Source organism: Oncorhynchus kisutch, linkage group LG6, assembly GCF_002021735.2.
Source record: "Oncorhynchus kisutch isolate 150728-3 linkage group LG6, Okis_V2, whole genome shotgun sequence".
Taxonomy (NCBI): domain Eukaryota; kingdom Metazoa; phylum Chordata; class Actinopteri; order Salmoniformes; family Salmonidae; genus Oncorhynchus; species Oncorhynchus kisutch.
The window spans coordinates 19,535,257-19,560,958 of NC_034179.2; the positions used below are offsets into that span (position 1 = coordinate 19,535,257).

Genomic DNA, 25,702 nt, shown 5'->3' on the forward strand with positions numbered 1-25,702 from the left:
CTTCCGTCTCCTGGAGGGGAAAAGAGAGGGGTTCTGTATCAATCTGAAAAAGGGGTGGAGGACAGCTCCAATTCTCACAGTGAGACAATTTACCTCTACCTACATGTACAAATTACCTTGACTAACCTGTACCCCGCACATTGACTCGGTACCGGTACCCCCTGTATATAGCCTCGTTATTATTATTTTATTGTGTTACTTTTTAATTTATATCTTTAGTTTATTTAGTAAATATTTTCATAACTATTTTTTGAACTGCATTGTTGGTTAAGGGCTTCATTCAGTAAGTCAGCATTTCACGCTAAGGTTGTATTCGGAGCATGTGACAAATAACATTTTATTTGATTTTAGGGTCTCTGCATTGGCTGCCTGTGAGTTTTAGAATTGATTATTCTATTGGTTTTTAAATCAATCCACGATTGTGCACTCCAATACATGTCAGACATGCTTTTAAGTTATGTAGCCAGTAGGTCCTTCAGGTCCTCTGACACAGGCCTTTTAACTATTCCAAAGTCTAGGACCAAGAGGCATGGAGAGGCAGCCTTTAGTTACTACGCACCACGGCTCTGGAACAGCCTGCCAGAGGACCTGAAAATGTGGACATATTTAAAAGATATCTTAAAACACACCTTTTTAGCTTTGCCTTTCCTTAGGGTGCTTTTTAGTCATGCAGTTTTTATTGTTATTCTTTAGTTTTTTATCCTCTTTTGTTTGTTTCAGATTTTTTTGCATTCCATGTCTGAAATGTGCTGTATAAATAAAGCTTGATTTTAAATTATAATAAAGAAATAGCTAAAGCAACACAATATGGAGAAAAGTATCAACTAGATAGAATACTTTGAGCTTTTCCCACTGTCAGAAGGGTTTGATCGGAACCTCCAGGGTGGGTACTGGTAAGAGTGTTGGACACAGAGCTATACTCAACCCGTTGATCTGTGTTATAGCGCAATTGTAAGGTAATTTCTGATTGAGCTGACATTTGCAGAGTTTACAGTGAATGCGGTCTCAGCGAATACGGGAACAATGCCTATAAATTAAAATTGCGCTATAGTGCAGATCTTCCGCGGCACTGATTGAATCTAGGCCTGAGAGGAACAGACGTGAATAATGCCTGAGATGGGGCATTGTGACGGTCCAGACTTTTATACAAATGGAGGATGTCATCAGGGCTATAAATGCAGTCTACTGTCAGGCTAGTAGAGATAAATCCTTATCTAATAGCCATTATCTAACACAACTATCCATGCCTGGGGTAACCTAAGCAGCTACCCATATCAACATCCATCTAATGCTCTACAACTTCTATAAATAACAAGCTAGTTTTGCAGAGAACAAATTATTTCCACCTGCTTTACATCACCAAAAGTGGTGTGTGTGTGTGTGTGTGCGTGTGTTGAAATCAGAGCCTAGACATTCTTTATTGTTTGACAGAAGCCCCTCTGTCATCATAATTGATTACCTCTATCATCCTAATTGATTATTGATCAATTGATCAAGGGCCCTTGTGCTCTCTGGCGGGTTGAAATCAAAAGTAATCATCACCACAGCCATTCAATGCCATATTTATGGATAAGGGAACAGGCGAGGCATTCACAATTTATTGAAGTGGGTGAAAAGCAAATTGGCAAACAAACACAAAAATCTGCTGGAATTACAAAAACAAGTTGGAAAACAGGAAGCACAAAGGACATGTATCCTTCCTTATCCCTTTCTAAATTTAAAACATTCAGGCAACGCTTATTAACTTCTCTGTCATTGAGGGAGGAGTCTTCTTTTTACCTTATTAACAAGAGTTATTTGAGAAACTCTTAGGCTACGTTTACATAGGCATCCCAATTCTGATATTGTTTTCACTAATTGGTCTACAGACCAATCAGATCAGCTCTGAAAATAATTTGATGTGAAAAGATCTGATGTCATTGGTCCAAAGACCAATTAGTGGAAAAAATATCAGAATTGGGCTGCCTGTCTAAACACAGCCTTAGTGACCTGCGATAAAGGGGCAACTTCACTCCTGTCTGTACCGTGTACTTAGTCTGAAAGATCAAGTACTCATAGATATTGTAAAGGTAATCATTTCGAAATGTATTCCAATGAGTAGTATGTAGTGCATAATCCTAAATCATTTAGGCTGCGTTTACACAGGCAGCTCAATACTGATATTTTGCCACTAATTGGTCTTTCTTTTTTTCTCCATTGGAGAAAAGAACAGAATTGGGCTGCATGAGTAAACAAAAACTGTAAAAAAAATAAAAAATAATCCTGTTGTTTTTACAGTAACTTACTGGCAGCTAGTTACCTGTATGTTACTGTAAAAAAAAAAGTACAGTATGTACTGTTAAACAAAAGTTTATTTGGAATTTATGGTAACATATTGTACTTTTCTTTTTACAGTAACTTATTGCCAGGTAAAAAAACAAACATGTTTACAGTGCAGCATCAGAGGAGCCTTAAGTGTAGAAATGTATGATAAGAACATCAAGTACAGCACTTTGGTGGGTTTGGGTTATGTACAGTATGTCATCCATATCTGGAGCTATCCTGCATATCACAGCTCTGATGTAATTGTACATCAATCACAGTGATCATTCTATGGAAGTACACTATGTGTAAGATATGTCACATTCCATGTAATTGTGACAATCCTGTGTGTTCCACCCACTAACATGCTCAGTTATTTATCATTGGATGCATCTGCTGCATTGTTCCTTGTAACATTGCAGTTGTACAACCGTAAAGTTGCTTGTACTGAAAAGAGTTCAGATTTCCTAGGCATTTGAAAAGACATGATTTGTAGAGGACAACAGTGGAAGTGAAGGGCTGAAATAGTGCAGTTGTTACACTTATCAGGCTACAAAGAGATCATACAGCACTTGATTTAAACGTAATACAGTACAACAAACAGCACCACAGACACATTGGAGCCATACTTATCTAGGACACACTGTACTAAAATCTTAAGTGATTGTATCAGATGCTTGTTTAAATTTTGGGGGGAGATGTGTTAGAAAAGGTACTAACGAGGCTAGCGAAGTCTTCGCCCCTCTATACATAAACTCTCAGCCAGTTTCGGGCAAGTCTAGGTGTCAAATATCCCCTCCCCTTCTGAAATTTTAAAGATGTGGGCACCTGCGAAATCGTGATTTGTCCAAATGATCAGTGACATGAAATCTGCATACCGGTACAAAGTTTCTCGTTAGTTGTCAGATCCCACAGTCTGTGGACAGATGCTACTACCATTTACTGTATGTTACGAGCATCTGTCATTGAGAGATTAGAGTTCTTACTTATGCGTAATGAATTTCACAATGCAATACAATACATACTGTACTGCTCAGGTATAGTAAGTAGGTGGATGAAGTGGATTGAATGAGGCTGAGCAACTTGCTCAACATCCCAGAGCCTCACATGCTGCCATACCAACATTGAAATGGTTGGATGTTTCACCCCCCCCCCAAAAAAAATCAAGAAACAATACCTGATACAGCTTACACTATAATGATATTACAAAAGCACGGAAGAAGAACACTGCAATATAACTTTTAAACCCTTCAAGAATCAAGACAAATCTGTCAGGCTTCAACACAAAAAGAGCTGGCACAAAACAAAGGTGTAACAGGTAATCTGCAGAGGCCATATATTCTTGCAGACTATAGAGTTTGAGGAAAGCATGAGGAAAGTGCATTAGTCACATGGGTATGTTCTGTCCTCAGAGAGACTACCCAGAGCTCTGATACCACATCACCCTTCAAGTACTGGATTATTGCTCAATGAGTATAATTGTTGAAGCAACGAACGGTGGGTTTCATTATTTTAAAAGTCAATTCGGTTCATAAAGTCATATTGAGTTAAAAAGACCCCCAAGGGAATATGGTGTAAATGAGGACAAAAACCCACAATTGGGTAAAATTGGCATTCACAGATTGCAGACACTAAAAAGGGCCTAGGTTATCACACACAATATTCAATTCATACAAAAACCACCAAATAGGGTTGTTAAAAAATACAACCGCCAAACTTTGTTTTAATTTATAAATGTATCTTGAAAAATCTTGCATATATTTGAAAATATTACTTTTATCATTTGAAGTGTCGCTAAAGCGTTTAGCAGTGTTCTTCTTTGGTTGATTTTGGAAGTTGCATGCAGAGATCTAAAAAATGATTTTGGAAGTTGCATGCAGAGATCTAAAAAATGATTTTGGAAGTTGCATGCAGAGATCTAAAAAATGATTTTGATTATATCATGAACACCATTAGCCTGGCTGACGCGACTCACATGGTACACAGCTGAAAGAGAGCTGTGACACAATGGTCTGGAGAGGAGTCTGTTCGTAAATGCAGTATTTGCGCTGAAATGGGTTGAGCTTTGATTGGTTCCCTCAAAAATGGCTTCTTTCCTGGGGGGTTGAGACCTCACGTTGTTTGGATTTGAAAATCCAACAGTTATATTGGAAGGGACAGCGCTCAGGGGCTGTGAGTGGTCGTGCCGACAACATCAAAATAGCCTTTTCACACTGTGAAGTCGAGGACTTCGAGTTAGGTGTTAGCCAGACTAGAAAACTAAAAAACATTACAAAACGAGCACTGCTAGTTCAAAGGTAGGATGGCAGTCGAATATATTGACTGCCATCCTACCTTTGTCTTCATAGCTCCCCGCTGACATCATTTGTAGACAGATGAAGAATGTCTTTTATTTTTATTTTTATAATTATCTTTGCTTTTGATGGGCACACGTGCACTGTAGTGTGATAGATCAGATAGGTTAGGAGACCAAGGATATAGTTTCCATGCGTCTCCTCTCCAGCATGGTCAGTAAACAGATAGGCTGTTCCATTTCAGACACTTAATTTGGCTTCTGTTGGCATCTTGCACATCATCAGAATCTGCTTCAAGGCTTTCTGAACATCCTCATCCATCTGACCCTGTAAGGAATAAAGTAATGGTGACATAACATTAAAACCACACCTGCAACGTTTAATATGAGATCGTATACAGAGTACACAGTATGCATAAGAACATACCTGGACGGCGTATAGGAGATGCATCCTGTAGACGGACACTATCTCATGGTGCTGCCTCTTTGACTCCTATAGTAAAATGCAGAAACAGGTTAGTGTGTTATTTTTACACATAGCAGAAGCTCTTATCCAGAGTGCCTTACAGGAGCGATTAGGGTTAGGTGCCTTGCTCAAGGGCACATTGGCAGATTCATCGCCTAGCCGACTCGAACGAGCAACCTTTAGATTACTAGCCCAACAATCCTAACCATTAACCACCACCCAATTAGCTAGTGAAATATCCATCAGCTATAAAACCATGCTGAAATTGCTCAGAATTATGAAAGATAACCATCAAAAATGAAGACTGCATATTCAGGCAAACCCCCAGCAGTGACATAGAAAAAACGCATAATCTTCAGTAGACTTTCTAGATCAGCATCTACATTGTCTTTAGTCATAGCTATCTAAGTACTTCCAAAGAAACAGGGTGGTCAATAACTAAGAAGCCGTGTGTACTGCAGCCTGTGAGAAGCAGCCACAGATGGGGAGATACAGCCCGCTGGGCACAGACATCAGTTCAACGTCTATTTTAAATGTACATTTAGTTGAGTTGTCAACTAATGTAAATTCAATGTGAAATCAACAAAACATGTTACCATGTAATTGGATTTAGGTTAAAAGATTAAATTCCCTTATGTTGATGACTTTTTGCAAATCCAATCAGTTTTCCACGTTGATTCAATGTCATGACATATAATGTTTTTGTTGAAATGACGTGGAAACAACGTTGATTCAACCAGTTTTTGGCCAGTGGGAGTATGATCCAGTTTGGCCGCCCAGTCCACACATGCCTGTGACTCATTATGTCTTGGACCAGAGGAGGCTGCCCTGTATCAGGACATTAGATGTCTTGGCTCTAAAAAACTAAAGGTATTGGCTAATCATGACAGTACAGAGATTCACAGTAACTCACCCAACTGTTAGCTTCCAACTGTCTGACAGATGTTCCAGGAAAGTATTTAGTCTTAGGAATTCGTGTGAAATGGTATATCCTGTCTTCTGTCTCTGATGCTCTCTGAGTGAGGTTGAATGCAGTACACTGATTGTTGGTTGAATAAGCCATATTATATATATTTTGAATGAGTATGACTTACCCCTAGCTGGTACTGCAGCTGCTTGACTTGCTGCTGTAGGTTGTCCAGCTGCTGCTGCTGCTGCAGGGTCTGCTGTCTCTTGGCTGAGCCTGCACTGTAAGACAGCTGGGATAGGCTGTTTAAGGCATCCTTTAACTTCCCCACCTCTCTCGACAGGTCATCAATCTGAGAAATATATGTGGAAATATATATACAACACAGGAAATTCACATGTTTGACTGCACTGGGCCTTTAAGTGTTTCCTTTGCCAAACCAGGGAATTTGCTAGCTATTCATTACCATTGAACATTGTATAAAGCACTCTACCAACAGAAAGCAGTAAATAACAAACCTTCTTATTCTTCTCTCTCTCTGAGCTGACATGTTTCTCCACCAGTTTCTTCAGCTGAACGATTGCATCCTGGGCTTCTCTGAGCTTGGTGCTCAGAGTGTGGTTCTCCTTCTCCCTGCTGATGGCCAGCTCCTGCAGGGCCTCCCTCTCACTCCTCCCCTCCCTCAGTTCTTGCCACGCTGCAGCCGCCTCCAGAGCCATCTCATCCTGCTTCCTCAGGGCCCCCTGGAGGAGCTGCGTCAGGTTGCCCTCCTCCTTCTCCAGGCCCTCTCTCATCTGCTCGTGCTCCAGCCGTGATATAGAGTCATCCGGTGTGTGGTCCTTCTCCATGGTCAGTCTGTTCTGTAGGGTGTCCACCTGCAAGGTCCTCTGGGACAGCTGTTGTCTTAGAGCATCTGCCTGGGCCTCCAAGTCCTTGATGGCGCTGCCTAGAGAGGACACCATCTGGGTGTGGTCAGATAACGCTACTGACTCCTGAGCCTCAGCCTCCTGCTTCAGGAGGGCAATCTCCTCCAGAGAGGCTGAGTACTTGCTCTGTGTGTCGGCTAGCGATGCCTGCAGCTCCTCTACTCTGCTTCTCAGCATGGCCTGCTCCTTGTCTGGGGAGGCTATAGTGCTGCCAGGCTTAGACTTGACAGCCCGGATCTCCTCCAGATGGTTCCTGGTGGAGCTCAGTTCACTCTTGGCCTCACTGTAGGACTTGGATAGTTCCAGCAGGCGGCGCTGCAGCCCATCGATCACGCTCCCCAGCTCGCCTTTCATCTCCTCAAAGTCTGTAGCTGCAGCCTCCACGGGGACCGTCCCCCTCAGAGCCTCCTGCAGCATCCTGATCTCCTCCTGCGCCTCCTTGTACTGGACCACCAGCAGGCTCTTCTCCCGATCACCGCTGTCGTCTGCTGCCTTCAGCCTGGCCTCCTGCTCTCTGATCCGGCCTACATCACTCTCCCTCTGCTGCTCTGACTGGGCCAGCTGGGACCTCAGCTCTTTCACTTCCTGCTCCAGAGAGCTTCTCAGTCTCTGGAGCTCTTGCTCTGTCGTTTCACTTCCTCCACCATCTCCTCTTTCAATATGTGCCATGAGGGCCAGCACCTCCTCTCTGGCCTGCTGGTGTTTCTCCTGTGTCTCCGTCAGCTTGGCCTGGAGCTCTGCTAGACTCTCCAGCAGCACCTCCCCCTCCCTCCCTGTCACCTCCCCCTGCTCAGGTTTGAGCATGGCATGGAGCGTGAGGTTCTCCTTCTGCGTCTCCTGCAGTTTGGAGTGGACTCTCCCTAGGGTCTCCCTCAGCAGTCGGATCTCCTCCTCACCTCCCTCCTTCCCTTGCTCCCCACTCTCTTCCTCCTCTTGTCTCACAGAGGAGCTACTGAGCTCCAGGGCAGGCCCCTCAGACATGTCCTCCTCCGTCCCCTGGGGCTGGAGCAGGGACCCGCTGGGGGACTTGTGGGTGATGTGGTAGGAGGCATTAGAGTTCATACTGTTGGGGCGGGACGAGTCCTCGTGGCTAACCTCACCTCCCTGGGGTGACGGACGCTTCTACAGAGAGATGTAGATATAAGGAAATATGAGATGGGGAAAGATAAGTAAATGATATTTAGTTGATTATTTAGGATCTTATTAAGTGGATCTTTCTTAGGTAGAAGGCATAATTACAGTAAAAACCACACAGGGATATCACCATATTTCACCATATTGGGATATCTACGTCCCTGGAATGACAAGTTATATTGAGTATCTGGCTTACCTTGAGTATTTGGGCTAACTGCTGGTTCTCCAGAGACAGAGCTGTAATCTTGGCATGTAGGGCCACTACCAGAGCTGAGTCTGCCTTCCCACAGTCCTCTGCCTGTATCAACACAATTATACAGTTAACATACAATGGTTTGGACCACCAGGGAATATTATGTTAGGAGTTTGGGACATCTCATGAAACTTACATCACACTTCCATTAGTAATATCTGAGGTACATGTAGTAATATTAGTCAACATTTCAGACTGTGTTAAGTAAAGTAGTGCAGCGGGTGGTTAACTTGTACTGGTAACTGACTAGATTACAGTGTGGGTTTTTGAGCTGCTGTGCTGTGTAAATGGATTCTAGAGAGAGAGAAATGGGACCGAGAAAGCTAGTGGACTGGGATCAAAGCAGCGCAGGCCAGTGATATTAAAGGCCTGCGCTGTAGATGTAACTCGCCTTGGGCTCCTGCCCCGGCTCCGTCTCAGTCTGGCTTATAGTCACAGTCTGGTCCACAATCTGCTTCAGATTCTCAATGGTCTCCAGCAGCATGCACTTCTCCTCATGTAGCTTCTCCACCTCCTCCCTCTGAGACATGCCATGCAACTCCCCTTCCTGACAGAAAGAGATAGGAGAGGGAAAGAGGAGGGGAAGAGGGAGATAGAGAGCGAGAAAGAAAGTTATGCAGGGAGGGAGGGAGAGCGAGTGAGAAAGTTATTCAGGGAGGGAGATCGAGCGAGAAAGATATGCAGAGAGCGAGCGAGAAAGATATGCAGAGAGAGAGCGAGAGAGAGAGCAAAACCAACATAAACAAAAGTTGGTGACAGAAAATAAAACATGATGGAAAACAACCAAATGAGAGGCCTAATGACTGATAAGAAATGTTCTTGATTGTAAGTGCATGTACCTTATAATTAAATATTTTAAATCCACAACTTTTACTGGAGACTGGAGTTTCATTTGGGGTCATGTACGCAGGAGAGTTGGGACTAGACATCTAGAAAGTTTGGAAACATGAATTACATTTCTTATGGTTTACTCCTGCATTCTGCACCATAGACACAGTAATTACTATCTATACATACAAATACACTCACACAGACAGAAAAACAACACTAATGCAGCATTGAATTCAAGAGTCCTTGAATAAAAGCAGCAGGGTGAGGCTCCGAAAAAAACACAGGAATTCAAACAGAACCTGACAAGGTAAACACATATTATAACGTTTAAGAACTTCATTATGAGTAAAATGGTACCTGACACAAGCAGGGCTGAGGACCATTCAAAAGGGACCCAAAAAGGAAGACACCAGACAGAAGGGAGACAGACAGACCAAAAACAGACAGGCAGACCAACAGACAGACCGACCAACATGATGACAGACAGACATAGACATGCCTTTACCTGCACAGGGCTAATGGGAGGTGGAGGTGCTTTTCGTTTTTTGGGAGTTGTGCTTCGATCGCCACCTAACCTAGCCACTTGATCATGCTGAGGTGTGAGTGAAGGAGTGGGAATAAAGAGAAGAACAAAAACAGAAGAACGATCCAGCAGTTTTTAGTTAGGTTAGTTAGTGAAAGAGAAGAATCATCAAACATTTGGAGAATTTGTGATCAAAGAGAAGGTATTTATCGAGGAGTAACAAGGCCGTGGAGATGTATCTGTTTAGCTAAGGTGTTATATTCGTGCTCATACATGCTGCTTGAGGTGCATTTCAAAATGAGTCATTACGTAAAAGAAACATAAGGTTTAAACAAAGCTATCCTCTCATTAAAGATAAGGTTGTCAATGATGACACTACAGTGGAAAGAGGTTGGTTTGACTGTCTAATGTGTACTATTCATTCTGATTAGACTAATAGGTGTAATTTATCATGTTGATATCAAGTTAAATGTGTGTAGGTTCAATGATTAGGAAAAACTGGATGCAGTTGTGAAGCTTGGAAGAAGATAGAAAGATTGCACAAGCTGACCTAACTTACCTGAGGAGATTTGGGGGACTTTGGGGTGTCTGTGTATAGGGAGGAGAGAGGGGAAGAACAACATTCAAGACACAGCCTGAAGATGGCAGTGTTGGATAAATTCTGCATGACAGGCCAACTGAAAAGTTGCATTTCAAAGCTTGACCACAAGGAGGTCAGTGATGTATCTGGGTCGATTATGGAGGAAAGGAAAGAAAAGCCTGAAGTTCTTCTAGTCGAAGCATCTCTCTTTTTATAACTTCATAGAGTGAACAATAGAACAATGCTTCATGTTACAACCATTTACATGCATCCGAAAGCTTGAATTACATAACTTTCAGTCACCTCAAATGGATTTGAAGGGAAATTAAGTCTGAAGGAGTCTGCTAGAGTGTCTGGTTAATTGCCTCATAGTAAGCCCGATCAGTACTAAAGACAGTTCCTATCTCACCGCTGTCTGAGTGTGCACTGTGCAACTCGGCAGTGAGGACGGCCCTGATCTCACTGCTGCCAGACAGCTTGGCGTAGTGCAGAACGTCATGACCCAAAGAGTCCACAGCCTGAAGAACAGCTCCTCTCTGGACCAGAACCTCCACTACAGACATACTGCTGCTCTCACTGGCCAGCATCACTGCTGTCCTGTATCAAACAGTCAGAAATAGTATAATCATCATCATCACAATACTCATCATTAACATTCTTCATCATCATCATCCTCATCACCATCATTACCATCAACCACATCACCATCAGGGTATTATGATGTAATGTGCTTGAAGATGCCCCTGTAATGATTAAATTAAGTTATGAAGTAGAATGCACGTGAGATCTGACAAATGACTCCTTCCCTACCTGCCGTTCTTATCACACGCGTTGACGTCAGCTCCCCAGTCCAGGAGGCTGCTACAAACATCAGCATGGGCGTGTCTGGCAGACAGCAGCAGGGGGCTGAGGCCATCCTGCAGGACACACACACACATCATAGTTCACTACCAGTATATTGCATACAGTGTGTACAGATGCCTTGATCATAGTAACACGGAACAGAGGTTTGCATACTGTACTGACATACTGAAGTTCACATAATGTACTGTAAAAGGCTCCATGACCTTGTTTCTCAGGAAGTGAAAGGAAGAAGAGGAAGAAGTGGTTGGAATGTAAGCTTTACAGTACATTCAGCTTGTGTACACTAGAAGATAGTACATTGTTTGGTCTGCTGCAATGAAAGCATACCATACTAGAAAAAAGCTGTTTCAGTCATGTAGTCCATGACCACAATGCAATTCCAAAGACAACACTATGAGCAGTAACAGGCTGGGCTACATCCTTCAGCATCCTGCTAAAGTAGGATGACTTTATAGCTCCAACCTCCACTGAAACACATGAAAGCAAAGCAGCCAAGTCCTTTTATTGTATCCTTTTGGCACACTGAGTTGGCCATTCTCCCCCACAGTTCAGCGAGAGGGAAAAAGAGAGAAAGAGAGAAATAAAAACTTTACTCTACCCCCCCCCCCCCCCCCCCCCTCGCTCTCTACCAGGCAGCCACACACACCCACATACACAAACCCCTCATTACACCTCCACAAACATCCGCTGACGCACAGACAGTCCTCACTATCAAATAATGCACACAACACAACACAGCCAGCCAGCCAGCCACCCATGTGTTTATTTTTCATCTATCCTTTCATTTCTACCTTTCTTTCCCAGGGTTTGGCTTGCCTTATTAACAAGGTTCAGGAAACTGACACCTCATCAAAAGCAGAGTCAGGCAATATCTACAGGCCCAGTCTTCGCTTCACAGAACATTACACACTGCACTGGGCGTTGACTCGTTACTTAACAGGATCATATGGATCTACTGTCTCACTGGTAGATGGAAATGTTGGAAAGTATGGAAAGTATTAACTTAAGGGGGCTGAATAATTTTGCACGCCCAATTTTTCAGTTTTTGATTTGTTAAAAAAGTTTGAAATATCCAATAAATGTTGTTCCATTTCATGATTGTGTCCCACTTGTTGTTGATTCTTCACAAAAAAATACAGTTTTATATCTTTATGTTTGAAGCCTGAAATGTGGCAAAAGGTCGCAAAGTTCAAGGGGCCCGAATACTTTCGCAAGGCACTGTATATCACAAAGGGCACAGCTATTATGCAGGTTTCTAAGGATTTATATGACAAAAAAACAAAGCTCTGGCAGCCGCAGAGCTTGAATGTTTTCATACTCTCGCAGTCTGGGGGGATGAGAAATAGGTGGTCTGATCCTCATTCCTAAATAAAGCCACAGGATGGCATCTGTGATTGAGGCCAGCCGAGCAGAGGCTGTCTGCCAGGGCCCAGGAAGCCTATGTAACAATTTGACATTTAAGCCATGTGTAATCTCAGCACTCAGCACAGTGCACCACAGAGAGCTGTGGCTAAGGCTATCTGGCCTGACACAGAGAGCTGTGGCTAAGGCTGTCTGGCCTGACACAGAGAGATGGAGAGGGTTAATCATGAAGGAGTGGGTACAGGGTCCTAGCAAAGCCACAATGTTACATTAATTACAGTGCCTTTGGAAAGTATTCAGACCCATTTACTTTTTCCACATTATGTTACGTTACAGCCTTTTTCTAAAATGGATTCAAAAATATATATAATCCTCAGCAATTTACACACAATAGCCCCCCATAATGACAAAGCAAAAACTGTTTCGAGGCACAGATCTGGGGAAGGGTACCAAAACATTTCTGCAGCATTGAAGGTCCCCAAGAATACAGTGGCCTCATCATTCTTAAATGGAAGAAGTTTGGAACCACAAAGACTCTTACTAGAGCTGGCCGCCCGGCCAGACTGAGCAGTTGGGAGAGAAAGGCTTTGGTCAGGGAGGTGAGCAAGAACCCGATGGTCACCCGATGGTTTCCCATCTTCCTCTGTGGAGATGGGAAAACCTTCCAGAAGGACAACCATTTCTGCAGCACTCCACCTATCAGGCCTTTGTGGTAGTGGTCAGGCATGTGACAGCCCGCTTGGAGTTTGCCAAAAGGCACCTAAAGACACTCAGACCATGAGAAACAAGATTCTCTGGTCTGATGAAAAAAAAGATTGAACTATTTGGCCTGAAAGCCAAGCGCCAGATCTGGAGAAAACCAGGCACCATCCCTACGGTGAAGAATGTTGGTGGCAGCATCATGCTGTGAGGGTGTTTTTCAGCAGCAGGGACTGGGAGACTAGTCAGGATCGAGTGAACGATGAATGGAGCACAGTACAGAGAGATCCTTGATGAAAACCTTCTCTAGAGCACTCAGGACCTCAGACTGCGGAGAAGGTTCACTTTTCAACAGGACAACGACCCTTAGCACACAGCCAAGACAACACAGGGGTGGCTTCGGGACAAGTCTCTGAGTGTCTGTGAGTGGCCCAGCCAGAGCCTGGACATGGACTAGATTGAACATCTCTGAGGAGACCAGAAAATAGATGTGCAGCAACACTCCCCATCCAACCTGACAGAGCTTGAGAGGACCTGCAGAGAAGAATGGGAGAAACTCCCCAAATACAGGTGTGCTAAGCTTGTCGCGTCATACTGAAGAAGACTCAAGGCTGTAATCGCTACCAAAGGTGCTTCAACAAAGTGCTGAGTAAAGGGTCTAAATACTTATGTAAATGTAATATTTCCGTTTTTCTATTTTAATAAATGATCAAACATTTCTAAAAACCTGTGTTTGTTATGGGGTATTGTGTGTAGATTGAGGGGGGGGGGGAAAACAATTTAATCAATTTTAGAATAAGGCTGTAACGTAACAAAATGCTTTCCGAAGACACTGTATGTATGTGTCCCACTTGCAAGTGAAAGGCAAGGCATGAGTGACTACACCTCATCAACATCCTGTATAATACTGAGATACTTCTGTCTCTGTGTGTTGTATCGGTACGTTGACATGAACATGGTTTACAGACAACCACACTATAAACATCCACTCCTCCATGACCGTGAATGTTTAAGAACTCTATGTCTGACAAGGACATTTTGTGGGGACATTTTGCTGGTCCCCACACGGAAAAAGGCTATTTTAGGCTCAGAGTTTAGGGTTTGGGTTATAATTAGGGTTAGAACTATGGTTAGGTTTAGGGGTTAATGTTCGGGTTAAAGGGATAATTAGTCAATTAAGCCCGTTATCTACTTACCCAGTGGATACCATTTGTATGTCTCTGCGTGCAGTTTGAAGGAAGTTTCTAACTAGCATTAGCACGATGACTGGAAGTCTATAAGTCTATGGTAAAAAACTGCCAGTCATTGCGCTAACGCTAGTTTGCTTTGGCCCGCGAAACTACCTCTAACTTCCTTCATACTGGATGCAGAGACTTACAAATCATATTCAATAGTTCATCAGACTATGGGGAAGTAGATAAAGGGCTTAATTGTCAAAATCCCGAAGTAAACCCATTATGGTTAGGGTTTAGGGAAAGTAGGATTTTCAATGGGAATAAATTGTTTGGTCCCCACAAGGATAGTAAAACAAATGTATGTGTGTGTGTGTGCATGTCCACAGTACATAAGCTACAGCTCATCCCACTGAATGTGAAATGCAGCCAAATTACATTCTTTGACCTGACCTTGCTGACGACCGTCTTCATCACCTTCTAGTGTGGTCATACTCTGTAAAGTTACAAAACCTCTCAACAAGGATACCTACTGCTCCCTATCTCCCGCCCCGACTGTTTCTCTGTCTGAACAGCAGGCTCTGCCCACACAGCTAAAGTATCTCTGTTCAGATGGCATCAAAGCCCATTTATATCTGATGGATAGATCACACTGTGGAGCACTACACCATTACATTGTTTACATTACATTGTTTACATTACATTGTTTCTGAGAGAGACAATTTTGATTGCAGCAATAGCTCTCTGACAGAGACACAACACAGTAATCTTGTGTGTTTACCATCTAGAGGATTCAGACATGATAACAAGCTCACAGTAATGAAGACATGTCCGGCTTTGAGTGGGGCAAGAAAAAAATGCTCTGACTGGTGTGTGACTCCCTTTCAGGACCCTCCAGAGCCCAGTTAGTTCCTTGGAGAATAACAGTGTTCATTGCTATTTTAGAACCAGGGAGGATAGATAAGAACCCACAGATTGATTGGAGAGGGTTTTTTCATCTACATTACAGCACACAAGTGCTTATTCTTATACTTCTGCAACAAAAGCTAACATCTTTGATTGCACCAAATGGATTCCTTTGTTAACAAAATAGTTTTCTAATTCCCATCTTGTTGTGTGTATAATTTTCTCTCAGGTGTTAAACTTGGTAATGCAGGATTTGAGAAACGTTTAAAACAATCAAGTATTGAGGATTGTATGTAACACGAACCCTCACTAAAGGAAGAGTATGATTCTCTATGGCAGAGTTGAATCAGAGGTTCTGAATGTGCTGTATTGGTTATTTAAGCAATAAGGCCCGAGGGGGTGTGGTATATGGCCAATATAACAAGGCTAAGGCTGTTCTTATGCATGACGCAACGCGGAGTGCCTGGACACAGCCCTTAGCCATGGAATATCCTCTCTGCGCACCGAACCCGTTAGCGGGATTAAATTCGACAACATACAGTGATCGCTACATAAATAGCCATATTAAACATTCATGAAAATACAAGTGTCTCACATGTTTCGAAAGCCTAGAATCGTGCTAATCCAACTGCGTTGTCAGATTTAAAAAAGGATTTACTGCGAAAGAATACGATACGATTATCTGAGGACAGAGCCCCATAAAAAAATAGATTTCTACCAGCACAGGCGCAACAAAATCACAAATTGCAATAAAATAAATGTTTACCTTTGACGATCTTCCTCTGTTTGCAATCCCAATGCTCATTGTTACACAATGAATGGTCTTTTGTTTGATAAATTCAATTTTTATAGACTAACATGAAATATTTTGTGAACCGCTTGTGTCATGAATTCCGTCTCATTCAATTTTCGACGACACAGTCGCTGTAAATTAACACACTAAACGTGACTTTATCCAGTCATGTTTGGTTTCATTGCAATCAACTGGATGTTTATAACACAACCAAACATGATGGGTCATTTCGCGGGACGTATTGACTGAAAGAAACCGATTTGCAGACAACAAGTAATGACATCATTGTGCACCAATGTTATGACCGCTGTTTCATTGATTGACTGTATTTTAACCCAATGACCACTGATTGTCTTGAAATCTAGCTTGGTCAATAGCCAATAAGCTGAGGTAATCGGCAATATGTAATGGTTATGTGTTGGAAGACCAACCCATGTAGTAAACTCTGGCGTAAAGAGGGTCTATTGCCATTGAAGATTCATACTGGAAGAAGCCACGCATGTTACGCACAGCACTATTTTGGTAAAGCGCATCTTTAGCTGTTTATATATCAATCAGTATGGCGACTAAGTCAGGGAAAGCTAAATCTAAGTCTAGATATACAGATGTACACACAATTGTAGAAGAAATTGATCGGGAAAGTGAGACAGAGATTGTTGGAGGATGATTAATTTAGCTAGCATAGCTTTGATTCCCAAATGGAGGAATATTTTTTGAACGGAGAGGACATCGTTTTGGACTGGTAAGTTCTTCTCATGCTAATGCCGTTGTTTGAAATTAATAATATAAAATATTATTTGTGATTTTTTTCAAATTTTAGTCGCAATATATAAAAATGTAATGAAATGTGTAAAGTACACGTTGGCTATACATTGTGGGTGGGGGTATGTTTGTATGTATGTGTATGACCCATAGCCTATGTTTGTGTGTGTATATATACATATTGTGGATTAGAGGGAGCATGGCCGAGATGCGTGTGTCTGCCGCTCCACCCCACCCCACCCCCACATGAAATAGCCTATTTGAGGCTGTTGGGGGAGGGCAGGCCCGCAACAATGGCTAAAGTGAAATGGAGACAGTAGATACAGCTGGTCTGTTGTAATATAATAAAGACAGTAGATCTAGCTGGTCTGTCATAATATAATAGAGACAGTAGATCTAGCTGAAATGTCATAATATAAAATAGACAGTAGATCTAGCTGAAATGTCATAATATAAAATAGACAGTAGATCTAGCTGGTCTATAATAATATATATATAGATCTAGCAGGTCTATAATAATAATATATAATAATATATTCAACCTTATGTTCCCTGTACTATATATATATATATATATATATATATATATGTTTATTATACCTGTTGATACAGGGCTCATATGTGAAACTATTCTAACTGAACATTTTCTTTCACAGTGACACTGACTCTGAATGGGAGCCCCCAGTGCCAAGGTGTCCATCCCCCACTGAAGCTGGTTCATCCAGCCGGACACCTGTTGTCTCAGCGCTACTGGGGCATGGACCGCAAAAAATGTCCCCATTCCAACTGCAATAAAGGACTACAACAAGAGCATGGGAGGTGTGGACCGGTCAGATGCGCTGATAGGCTATTACAATGTTCTCCATAAGACGATGAAATGGTACAAGACCTTCTATCATTTCATCGACATTGCTGTGGTGAATGCATTCATCCTACACAAGGAAATGGCTAAGAGCTGTGGAAAGCCCCCCATCTCACAGCTAGCCTTCAGAGAGCTGCTCATCAAGGAGCTTGCTGGCTACAGCACCACAGCACCATGTTCTGGCCCCTCTACCGCTGTCCCTTCTGCTCCTGCCACAATTGGTGTTCATCTGCCCAAATGTATTTCTGCATCACCTGCACCACATGCTTGGTGACCCTCTGCTTTACAGCAGAAAGAGACTGCTATGGCACCTGGCATCAGCAGCACAATATTGTGTAGATGACTGAGGGTCTTTCCAAATATTGAAAGTGCTATTTTGTAAATGTATATATATTTTTTTCATGTTTTTTCTCCATTTTTTTTTTGGGGGGGGGGGTGTTAGAATACCATTTTGGTATTTTGTATATAGTTATTCCCTTCAAAATGTATAACTTCACCAATTTGGCCACTTGGGTACATTTGGGCTACTTGTGTGGGACACCTGGGTGACTTCATGATAAATGTCATGTAGCACACTCATTTAGGAAGTTATCATTCTGAAACTTTGCACAGGTACTGTTGCCCTCTTATGATTTTCACTGAAATTGTCCCCATCATCCTATGTGAATGTTTGTTTTGTCTTGTTCATTTTAAAGATACAACAATTAAAATAAGAAACATATGGTTTTTTCATTGTATTATCTAAACCAGATCTATTGTGTTATATTCTCCTACATTCAATTCACATTTACACAAACTTCAGAGTTTGTTCTTTCAAATGAAACCAAGAATATGCATATCCTTGGTTATGAGCCTAAGCTACAGGCAGTTAGATTTGGGTATGTCTTCAGGCAGAAATTGAAAATAGTAGGGGGGTAGCTGTAAGAGGATATTGGCCATATATCACAAACCCCCGAGGTGCGTAATTGCCATTATAAACTGGTTACCAACTTAATTAGAGCAGTTAAGTTAAAATAAATATTTTGTCGTACCTGTGGTATATGGTCTGAATATACCCTGGCTGTCAGCCAATCAGCATTCAGGGCTCAAACCACCCAGTTCATAATACCAAGTTATACATTCTTAAACATGTATCTCCATTGTAGATTACTGGATCAGAATAACTGTAAAAAATAAAAACATAAAAGTCCTCACAGCTCTTTATATGACCCCTGTGCTGCAATTAATGTAATTGGGAAAAAAACATGGGCATTTTTAGATGTCAATGAATGTGTGCTGGGAGAGTTGGTCAGTGAAGCTTGCGAGAGGGAGGGAGACATCTTGAACAGCAGGGATGTGGCCTCACACATGCCAAAGAGGAGGAGGAAAAACAACACAGAGCTGAAAAAAACCACAGACATGTAACCTCGCCCCAATGGAGACCACAAGTTCGCTGCTACTAGGGCTGACCCCATTTAGTCGGCTGGTCGATTGTTTGGTCGATAGGCTGTTGGTCAACCGAGATTGTAAAATCTATTCCGGAGAGGACTGCGCAAAGAGGTCCAGATGGAGTTGGCGTGTCGGGAGGACATCCTTGGATGCAGTCATCGCGATGGCCATCCGTCTAGATAACCTTCTTCGGGAGCGCCAGTGCCCACCTCACCACTCACCTCCCTCCTTTGGCCATCCAGAGAGAGAGCCTGAATCCATGAAGATAGGGTCCACACACCTCCCTGCAGCAGAGCTGCGTCGAATGGGAGACAGCTGGGGCTCTGCACATATAGTGATAAGGAGGGGCACCAACTCCAGCGATGTTTGGTGCGTCCCAGCCCGGGATCCATGAGAGCAGAGGGGCGGTCATCTGATCATCCGACTCCCAGGAAAGGCATAAGTACTCCGCGATCATCATTTTCCGAAAGGCTGAGACAGAGGCCATGGAGGAGTATATGCAGAAGGCTCTCCAACAGGGTTTGGCTCACATAATATTCACACAAGGCCTGCTCCTATACCCTCCTTTTTTCTTGATTTCCAGTTTCCATAACTAAGTCAAATGTCTTCCACAGATCTGACTTCCACTTTCCCTCCTGAGCAACCAGTAAACATTTGCCAATTTCAAGTTTCTTTTTCACATGCTCCGCATCCATTTTGCTGTCACGTGTTACTGTTTTTGAGAGTTTATAATAATCCATTTACTGACGTCAGGCCCTATTGGTCACATGCATGCGATGGTTAACATGTTTCCCGTAAAGAGAGCAAGGGTTGAGGGAATAGGGAATGTTTTTCCTAAACATTTCGGAAACAGAACTTTTCAGTCAGAAACAAATAAGAAACTAAATGGCTGAAATGATGTTGCAGCTTTAGCATGGACAGCGCAATACACTTGCTGTGCTGTGGTGCCTTTTCGCTGCACTAGGGAGGAGAGCGAGACAACGTGCACCAGTCACACAGTAATTCGCTGTAATTTTTTTAAACAGTGTGACCATTGGGCTCTTTCTTGAGTCATTTGTGTGTCTTAATTATTTGTGCTTAAAGCATCATACAAGCATATGTAGGCAATTTTATTCAAACACATAGGGTGTGTCTGTCTATATATGGACACATAAGTTAAAATATTTCAACCAATCGATTGGTCGAGAGACAGGATGACTCTCGGTCAACCAATAATTTTTTTAGTCGGGGACGCAGCCCAGCTACCTCAACACAAATATGCAATGCATGCCTCTCACACACAGCAAACCCACATCACACACACAGTTAACACCACAATAACATGACATCAACCAAAGAAACACACACTCACATGCACACCCCCACACAGTCAGTCAGTCAGAGGATGTTAGTTTGTTTGTCATGTTTAAGGCACAGCAGAACCAGAACAATAGGACTACTGCATGCTGCATTTATGTGGAAGTATTTTCCCTATTTCTTTAGTTTGAGTTGAAGACCTTCAAAGAAGCCCTATACAAACAATAACTTGAACTGAATGAGGGAACTGGACTGCATCTGATTGAATGGCATACATACCATGTCTCTGACGTTCACTGGACACTTGCGCTCACATAAGGTTTGGACAATCACAATGTTTCCACTGGCAGCTGAGGGAGAAAATAACATAATAATTTGAACACCTAAAATGCCTTGTCTACCATGGAGTTATATATGGCACTAATACAAAACCACATGTTTTTGATCTCCCACAGGAGCCAGGCATGACTACTTATCTAGCTGTTCATTGCATGAATAGAACTCCACTGTGTCCAACATGGTGGAATTATCCTACAGTTGTTCATAGCTGGAAGTTGGGACCCTGGAGATAATTAGGCAGAACCTGGCAATAGAGAGTCTCCTGTGTAATTGATATGGTCCTTTATACAGTTCTCTTTGATCCAGGTCTTTCATCCAAAGATAAAAGCATCCCCTGCTGGCTGAAAGCTCTCTAAAATGGTAGGAAACTCTCCAGTATGCCTCCAATTTCACAAACACTAACAACTGGAACAGCACTCCTGTATCTATATCTGTCTAACTAAGTGGCCTATTCATTGACTAGTGTCACAGTGAGTGTACAGCGAAATATGTTCTTCTTTGAGCCATTCAAGAGTACAGTACATGTATGGTTCACTCCAGGCTTAGAAACATTCCTGTCATCTACTGTACGGAGACACATAATGGGTAGTCTGGTGTTAGAGCTGCAGCTAATCTTCGGTAATCATCAACAAGCCTTTTAGCTGAGGTACAGCAGGGTGCAATGGATGGATGGTGAGATAGATTGGTACTGTCATAGTTGCAGCTGGAGGACCGCGACAGAAAGAGGGGAATGGGGATCAGGTGCTTAGTAGATACGCTATCTGCTGCTTTGCGCCTAAGAAGAAGAATCATTGAGACGTATTATCCTCCTAGTTTGATGGATGTCAATTTAAGTAATACAAATTAATCTAATTTCAGGTTGAATCTTTAATTAATGGCTAAATTACAATTTCCCAGCCATAACTTTTCATACCTTTACGTAGGCATTATAGAGCCCTTAATCATAGGTATAACACTCATTAAGTTATTTCTAACCAAGTCTTACCTGCGTGGTGAAGGGCTGTCTTCCCTGAGCAGTCCAGAGTATCCAACACACATTTACTCTGGTGGGAAAACACAGGTTTAGGTCAACATCTATATGACCATATTATTTCTTTATCACTGTGATGGTTGATCTGAAAAATGTGACTGAGCCTTAATGAACTGTGTTTGCTAAGAGTATGTCAGATGTTTTTGAGATGCATTTTAATTTGGAGTTAATGATAGTGTCCTTGCATCAGATTTCCGACAGTGTGTCAAGTCGATCTGTATGGGCCATGGCTTAGCTGGCCATTCATTTGACAGGTATGACCAGAGAGGGAAGGATATGTATTACATCTGACTTCAGCTTCCCAACTGATCAGAAAATGGTCTCAATCTCAGAATAGATAGACATAAAATTAACCCACTGAAAATAGGCTACATATCAATCACAAAAATAGCTTTAGTACATAATTGCTACACCAAAGCTTTGAATTTCATGTACAGTGAGGGAAAAAAGTATTTGATCCCCTGCTGATTTTGTACGTTTGCCCACTGACAAAGAAATGATCAGTCTATAATTTTAATGGTAGGTTTATTTGAACAGTGAGAGACAGAATAACAACAAAGAAATCCAGAAAAACGCATGTCAAAAATGTTATAAATTGATTTGCATTTTCATGAGGGAAATAAGTATTTGACTCAATCAGAAATATTTCTGGCTCCCAGGTGTCTTTTATACAGGTAACGAGCTGAGATTAGGAGCACACTCTTAAAGGGAGTGCTCCTAATCTCAGTTTGTTACCTGTATAAAAGACACCTGTCCACAGAAGCAAGCAATCAATCAGATTCCAAACTGTCCACCATGGCCAAGACCAAAGAGCTCTCCAAGGATGTCAGGGACAAGATTGTAGACCTACACAAGGCTGGAATGGGCTACAAGACCATCACAGCTTGGTGAGAAGGTGACAACAGTTGATGTGATTATTCGCAAATGGAAGAAACACAAAAGAACTGTCAATCTCCCTCGGCCTGGGGCTCCATGCAAGATCTCACCTTGTGGAGTTGCAATGATCATGAGAACAGTGAGGAATCAGGGAGGATCTTGTCAATGATCTCAAGGCAGCTGGGACCATAGTCACCACGAAAACAATTGGTAACACACTACGCCGTTGTTACGGATACAAGTATCCTGTGTGTGTATCCTGTGTGTGTGTGTTTCTTTTCTCTCCTTCTCCCTTCACAGGTGAAAATCATCACTCCCCAATCAGTCACCAATCAATCATCAATCAGAAGACACATCTTCTCCTGTTTCCTACCCAATCACAGTTCCTTTCCCTTGGTTTAAAAACCCTGTCAGTTGTTTGCTCTGGAGCTCAATCTCTCTGTAAATGCCATGTCTGTAGATCTCTCTGTTTCACTCTCTTTATGTATTGAGCCATCTTTTGTTTGAGCACCTCCATATCACTTTGTCCTCACCTGTGAGTATTGTTTTTGGTTATGGTGTTTGTTTGCTGGTGGGAAAAGGGGGAACCAAGACAAGTCACCCATGGGCATACACTACCCGTAGGTAAACTTTGTTAAATACCCTAGTTAGAACTAGGCGGACCACCCACTGTATTTTTGGTTAGTTAGTTAGCTGTTGTTGAAATAGGCTAGTCTAGCTTAGGGGTGTTTTTGAATACTTATTATTTCTTTCCTTGGGTTCAGCTCAGCCCCTTTTCCTGCTCCCCCCATTACCGTGTGTTTTCCAATAAACCCTGAGTTTGACGGTGGATCTCAGTTGTCGTGGTTATTTCGTTCTCACTTGTACTTTTTCACTATTATAATTTGCATGAGTTATGTTACGGGTCTCGTTACCATCTCCCCTAGACTGTCGGGCCAAAAGGGATTCGTAACAGCCGTGAAGGACTGAAATCCTGCAGCGTCCGCAAGGTCCCCCTGCTCAAGAAAGCACATATACATGCCCGTCTGAAGTGTGCCAATGAACATCTGAATGATTCAGAGGACAACTGGGTGAAAGTGTTGTGGTCAGATGACACCAAAATGGAGCTCTTTGGCATCAACTCAACTCGCTGTGTTTGGAGGAGCAGGAATGCTACCTATGACCCCAAGAACACCATCCCCACCGTCAAACATGGAGGTGGAAACATTATGCTTTGGGGGTGTTTTTCTGCTAAGGGGACAGGACAACTTCACCGCATCAAAGGGACAATGGACGGGGCCATGTACCGCCAAATCTTGGGTGAGAACCTCCTTCCCTCAGCCAGGGCATTGAAAATGGGTCGTGGATGGGTATTCCAGCATGACAATGACCCAAAACACACGGCCAAGGTAACAAAGGAGTGGCTCAAGAAGAAGCACATTAAGGTCCTGGAGTGGCCTAGCCAGTCTCCAGACCTTAATCCCATAGAAAATCTGTGGAGGGAGCTGAAGGTTCGAGTTGCCAAACGTCAGCCTCGAAACCTTAATGACTTGGAGAAGATCTGCAAAGAGGAGTGGGACAAAATCCCTCCTGAGATGTGTGCAAACCTGGTGGCCAACTACAAGAAACGTCTGACCTCTGTGATTGCCAAAACGGGGTTTTCCACCAAGAACTAAGTCATGTTTTGCAGAGGGATCCTTCATTAAAATGCGAATCAATTAATACGATTTTTGACATGCATTTTTCTGGATTCTTTTTTTGTTATTTTGTCTGTCACTTTTCAAATAAACCTACCATTAAAATTATAGACGGATCATTTCTTTGTCAGTGGGCAAACGTACAAAATCAGCAGGGGATCAAATACTTTTCACCCTCACTGTACCACAGTTATGACATGCTGAATAATACTAACTAACAACAGTTCATGCACAGATAATGTGTTCTTAATATCTGAACTACACAAAAATACCTGAACTACAATAGGACTTGAACCAGCTGTCCACTGTACTGTATTGTACTGTACTGTTTTCCACAAGCTATAAATATTGCTCCTGCAGAAGCCTTTTATAGTGTTATTTTATGTATGGCTAAACTGAGGTCATATCAGGGTTGTGTGGAAGATAGAGAGGGGTTCACGTGTTAGATCAGCAGATACATTAGGACAGACAGGAGGATCACCAGGCAGAACACAGACAGATATCACATGCCTCCCATCACAAGTTGTGTTACAGTCAGTCAGTGAACACATCTTCACATTGGTCAGAGTGCATTTTTAAATTGTGATTCAACAAAAGCACAACTGTTTTAGCTCTCCGGCATAGAAATCACCCATCAATAAGGGTGATAATGAACTACCCAAGAACAAATCAATGGCTTCATCCGATACAGTCAGTGAGTGAGTTATCAGTCACCATTTATGTTTGCAGTTTCATTCATTCAGTAGCTCCATCTTACCTGTATAAGCTTTTTGGCACACTCCTGATGGTTGTTTTTGGCAGCGAGGTGTAAAGCACTAAAACCTGAGGAGAAAAAGACATCCAGGTAAGACATACTTTCGTTGCATTCAACTCCCAAGTACAATTCAAATCAAACTTTGTCACATGCGCCGAATACAACAAGTGTAGACTTTAACATGAAATGCTTACTTACAAGCCCTTAAACCAACAGTGCAGGTCAAGAAGAAGAAAAAATATACCAAGTAGGCTAAAATAAAAAGCAATCATAAAAAGTAAACACAATAATAACAATAATGAGGCTATATACAGCGGCACCGGTACCGAGTCAGTGTGCGGGGGTACAAGCTAGTTGAGGTAATCTGTACATGTAGGTAGGGGCGAAGTGCCCATGCATAGGTAACAAACAAACAGCGAGTAGCAGAAGTGTACAAGAGGAGGGGAGGGTCAAGGTAAATTGTCCAGTGGCGATTTTTATGATTTTTTCAACAGTCTAATGGTTTGGGGTTAGAACTTGTTGAGGAGCCTTTTGGTCCTAGACTTCATGCTCCGGTACGGCTTGCCGTGCGGTAGCAGAAAAAAACGTCTATAAGTTGGGTGACTGGAGTCTGACAATTTCATGGGCTTTCCTCTGACACTTCCTATTATATAGGTCCTGGATGGCAGG

The 25,702-nt window shown here is 42.5% G+C and overlaps 1 protein-coding gene across 3 annotated transcripts in view; it reads right to left on the minus strand.

Annotated features, from left to right (window-relative positions):
• Positions 1 to 1,584: 1,584 nt before the first annotated feature.
• LOC109892469 (ankycorbin) overlaps positions 1,585 to 25,702 on the minus strand; it is an 82,317-nt gene continuing 58,199 nt past the window's right edge. For 2 of the 3 annotated variants that reach the window (XM_020485026.2, XM_031826359.1), the window contains 14 exons: positions 25,037 to 25,101; positions 21,683 to 21,740; positions 20,638 to 20,708; positions 11,025 to 11,131; positions 10,624 to 10,811; positions 10,194 to 10,222; positions 9,617 to 9,703; positions 9,120 to 9,209; positions 8,672 to 8,827; positions 8,224 to 8,325; positions 6,486 to 8,015; positions 6,155 to 6,319; positions 5,022 to 5,087; positions 1,585 to 4,922 (listed from right to left, as the gene is read on the minus strand). In XM_020485026.2, the coding sequence (XP_020340615.1) occupies positions 4,836 to 4,922; positions 5,022 to 5,087; positions 6,155 to 6,319; positions 6,486 to 8,015; positions 8,224 to 8,325; positions 8,672 to 8,827; positions 9,120 to 9,209; positions 9,617 to 9,703; positions 10,194 to 10,222; positions 10,624 to 10,811; positions 11,025 to 11,131; positions 20,638 to 20,708; positions 21,683 to 21,740; positions 25,037 to 25,101 (2,801 nt within the window). In that variant the 3' untranslated portion in view covers positions 1,585 to 4,835. The remainder of the gene's footprint in view (positions 4,923 to 5,021; positions 5,088 to 6,154; positions 6,320 to 6,485; positions 8,016 to 8,223; positions 8,326 to 8,671; positions 8,828 to 9,119; positions 9,210 to 9,616; positions 9,704 to 10,193; positions 10,223 to 10,623; positions 10,812 to 11,024; positions 11,132 to 20,637; positions 20,709 to 21,682; positions 21,741 to 25,036; positions 25,102 to 25,702) is intronic. The other variant, XM_031826360.1, reaches the window with a different exon arrangement.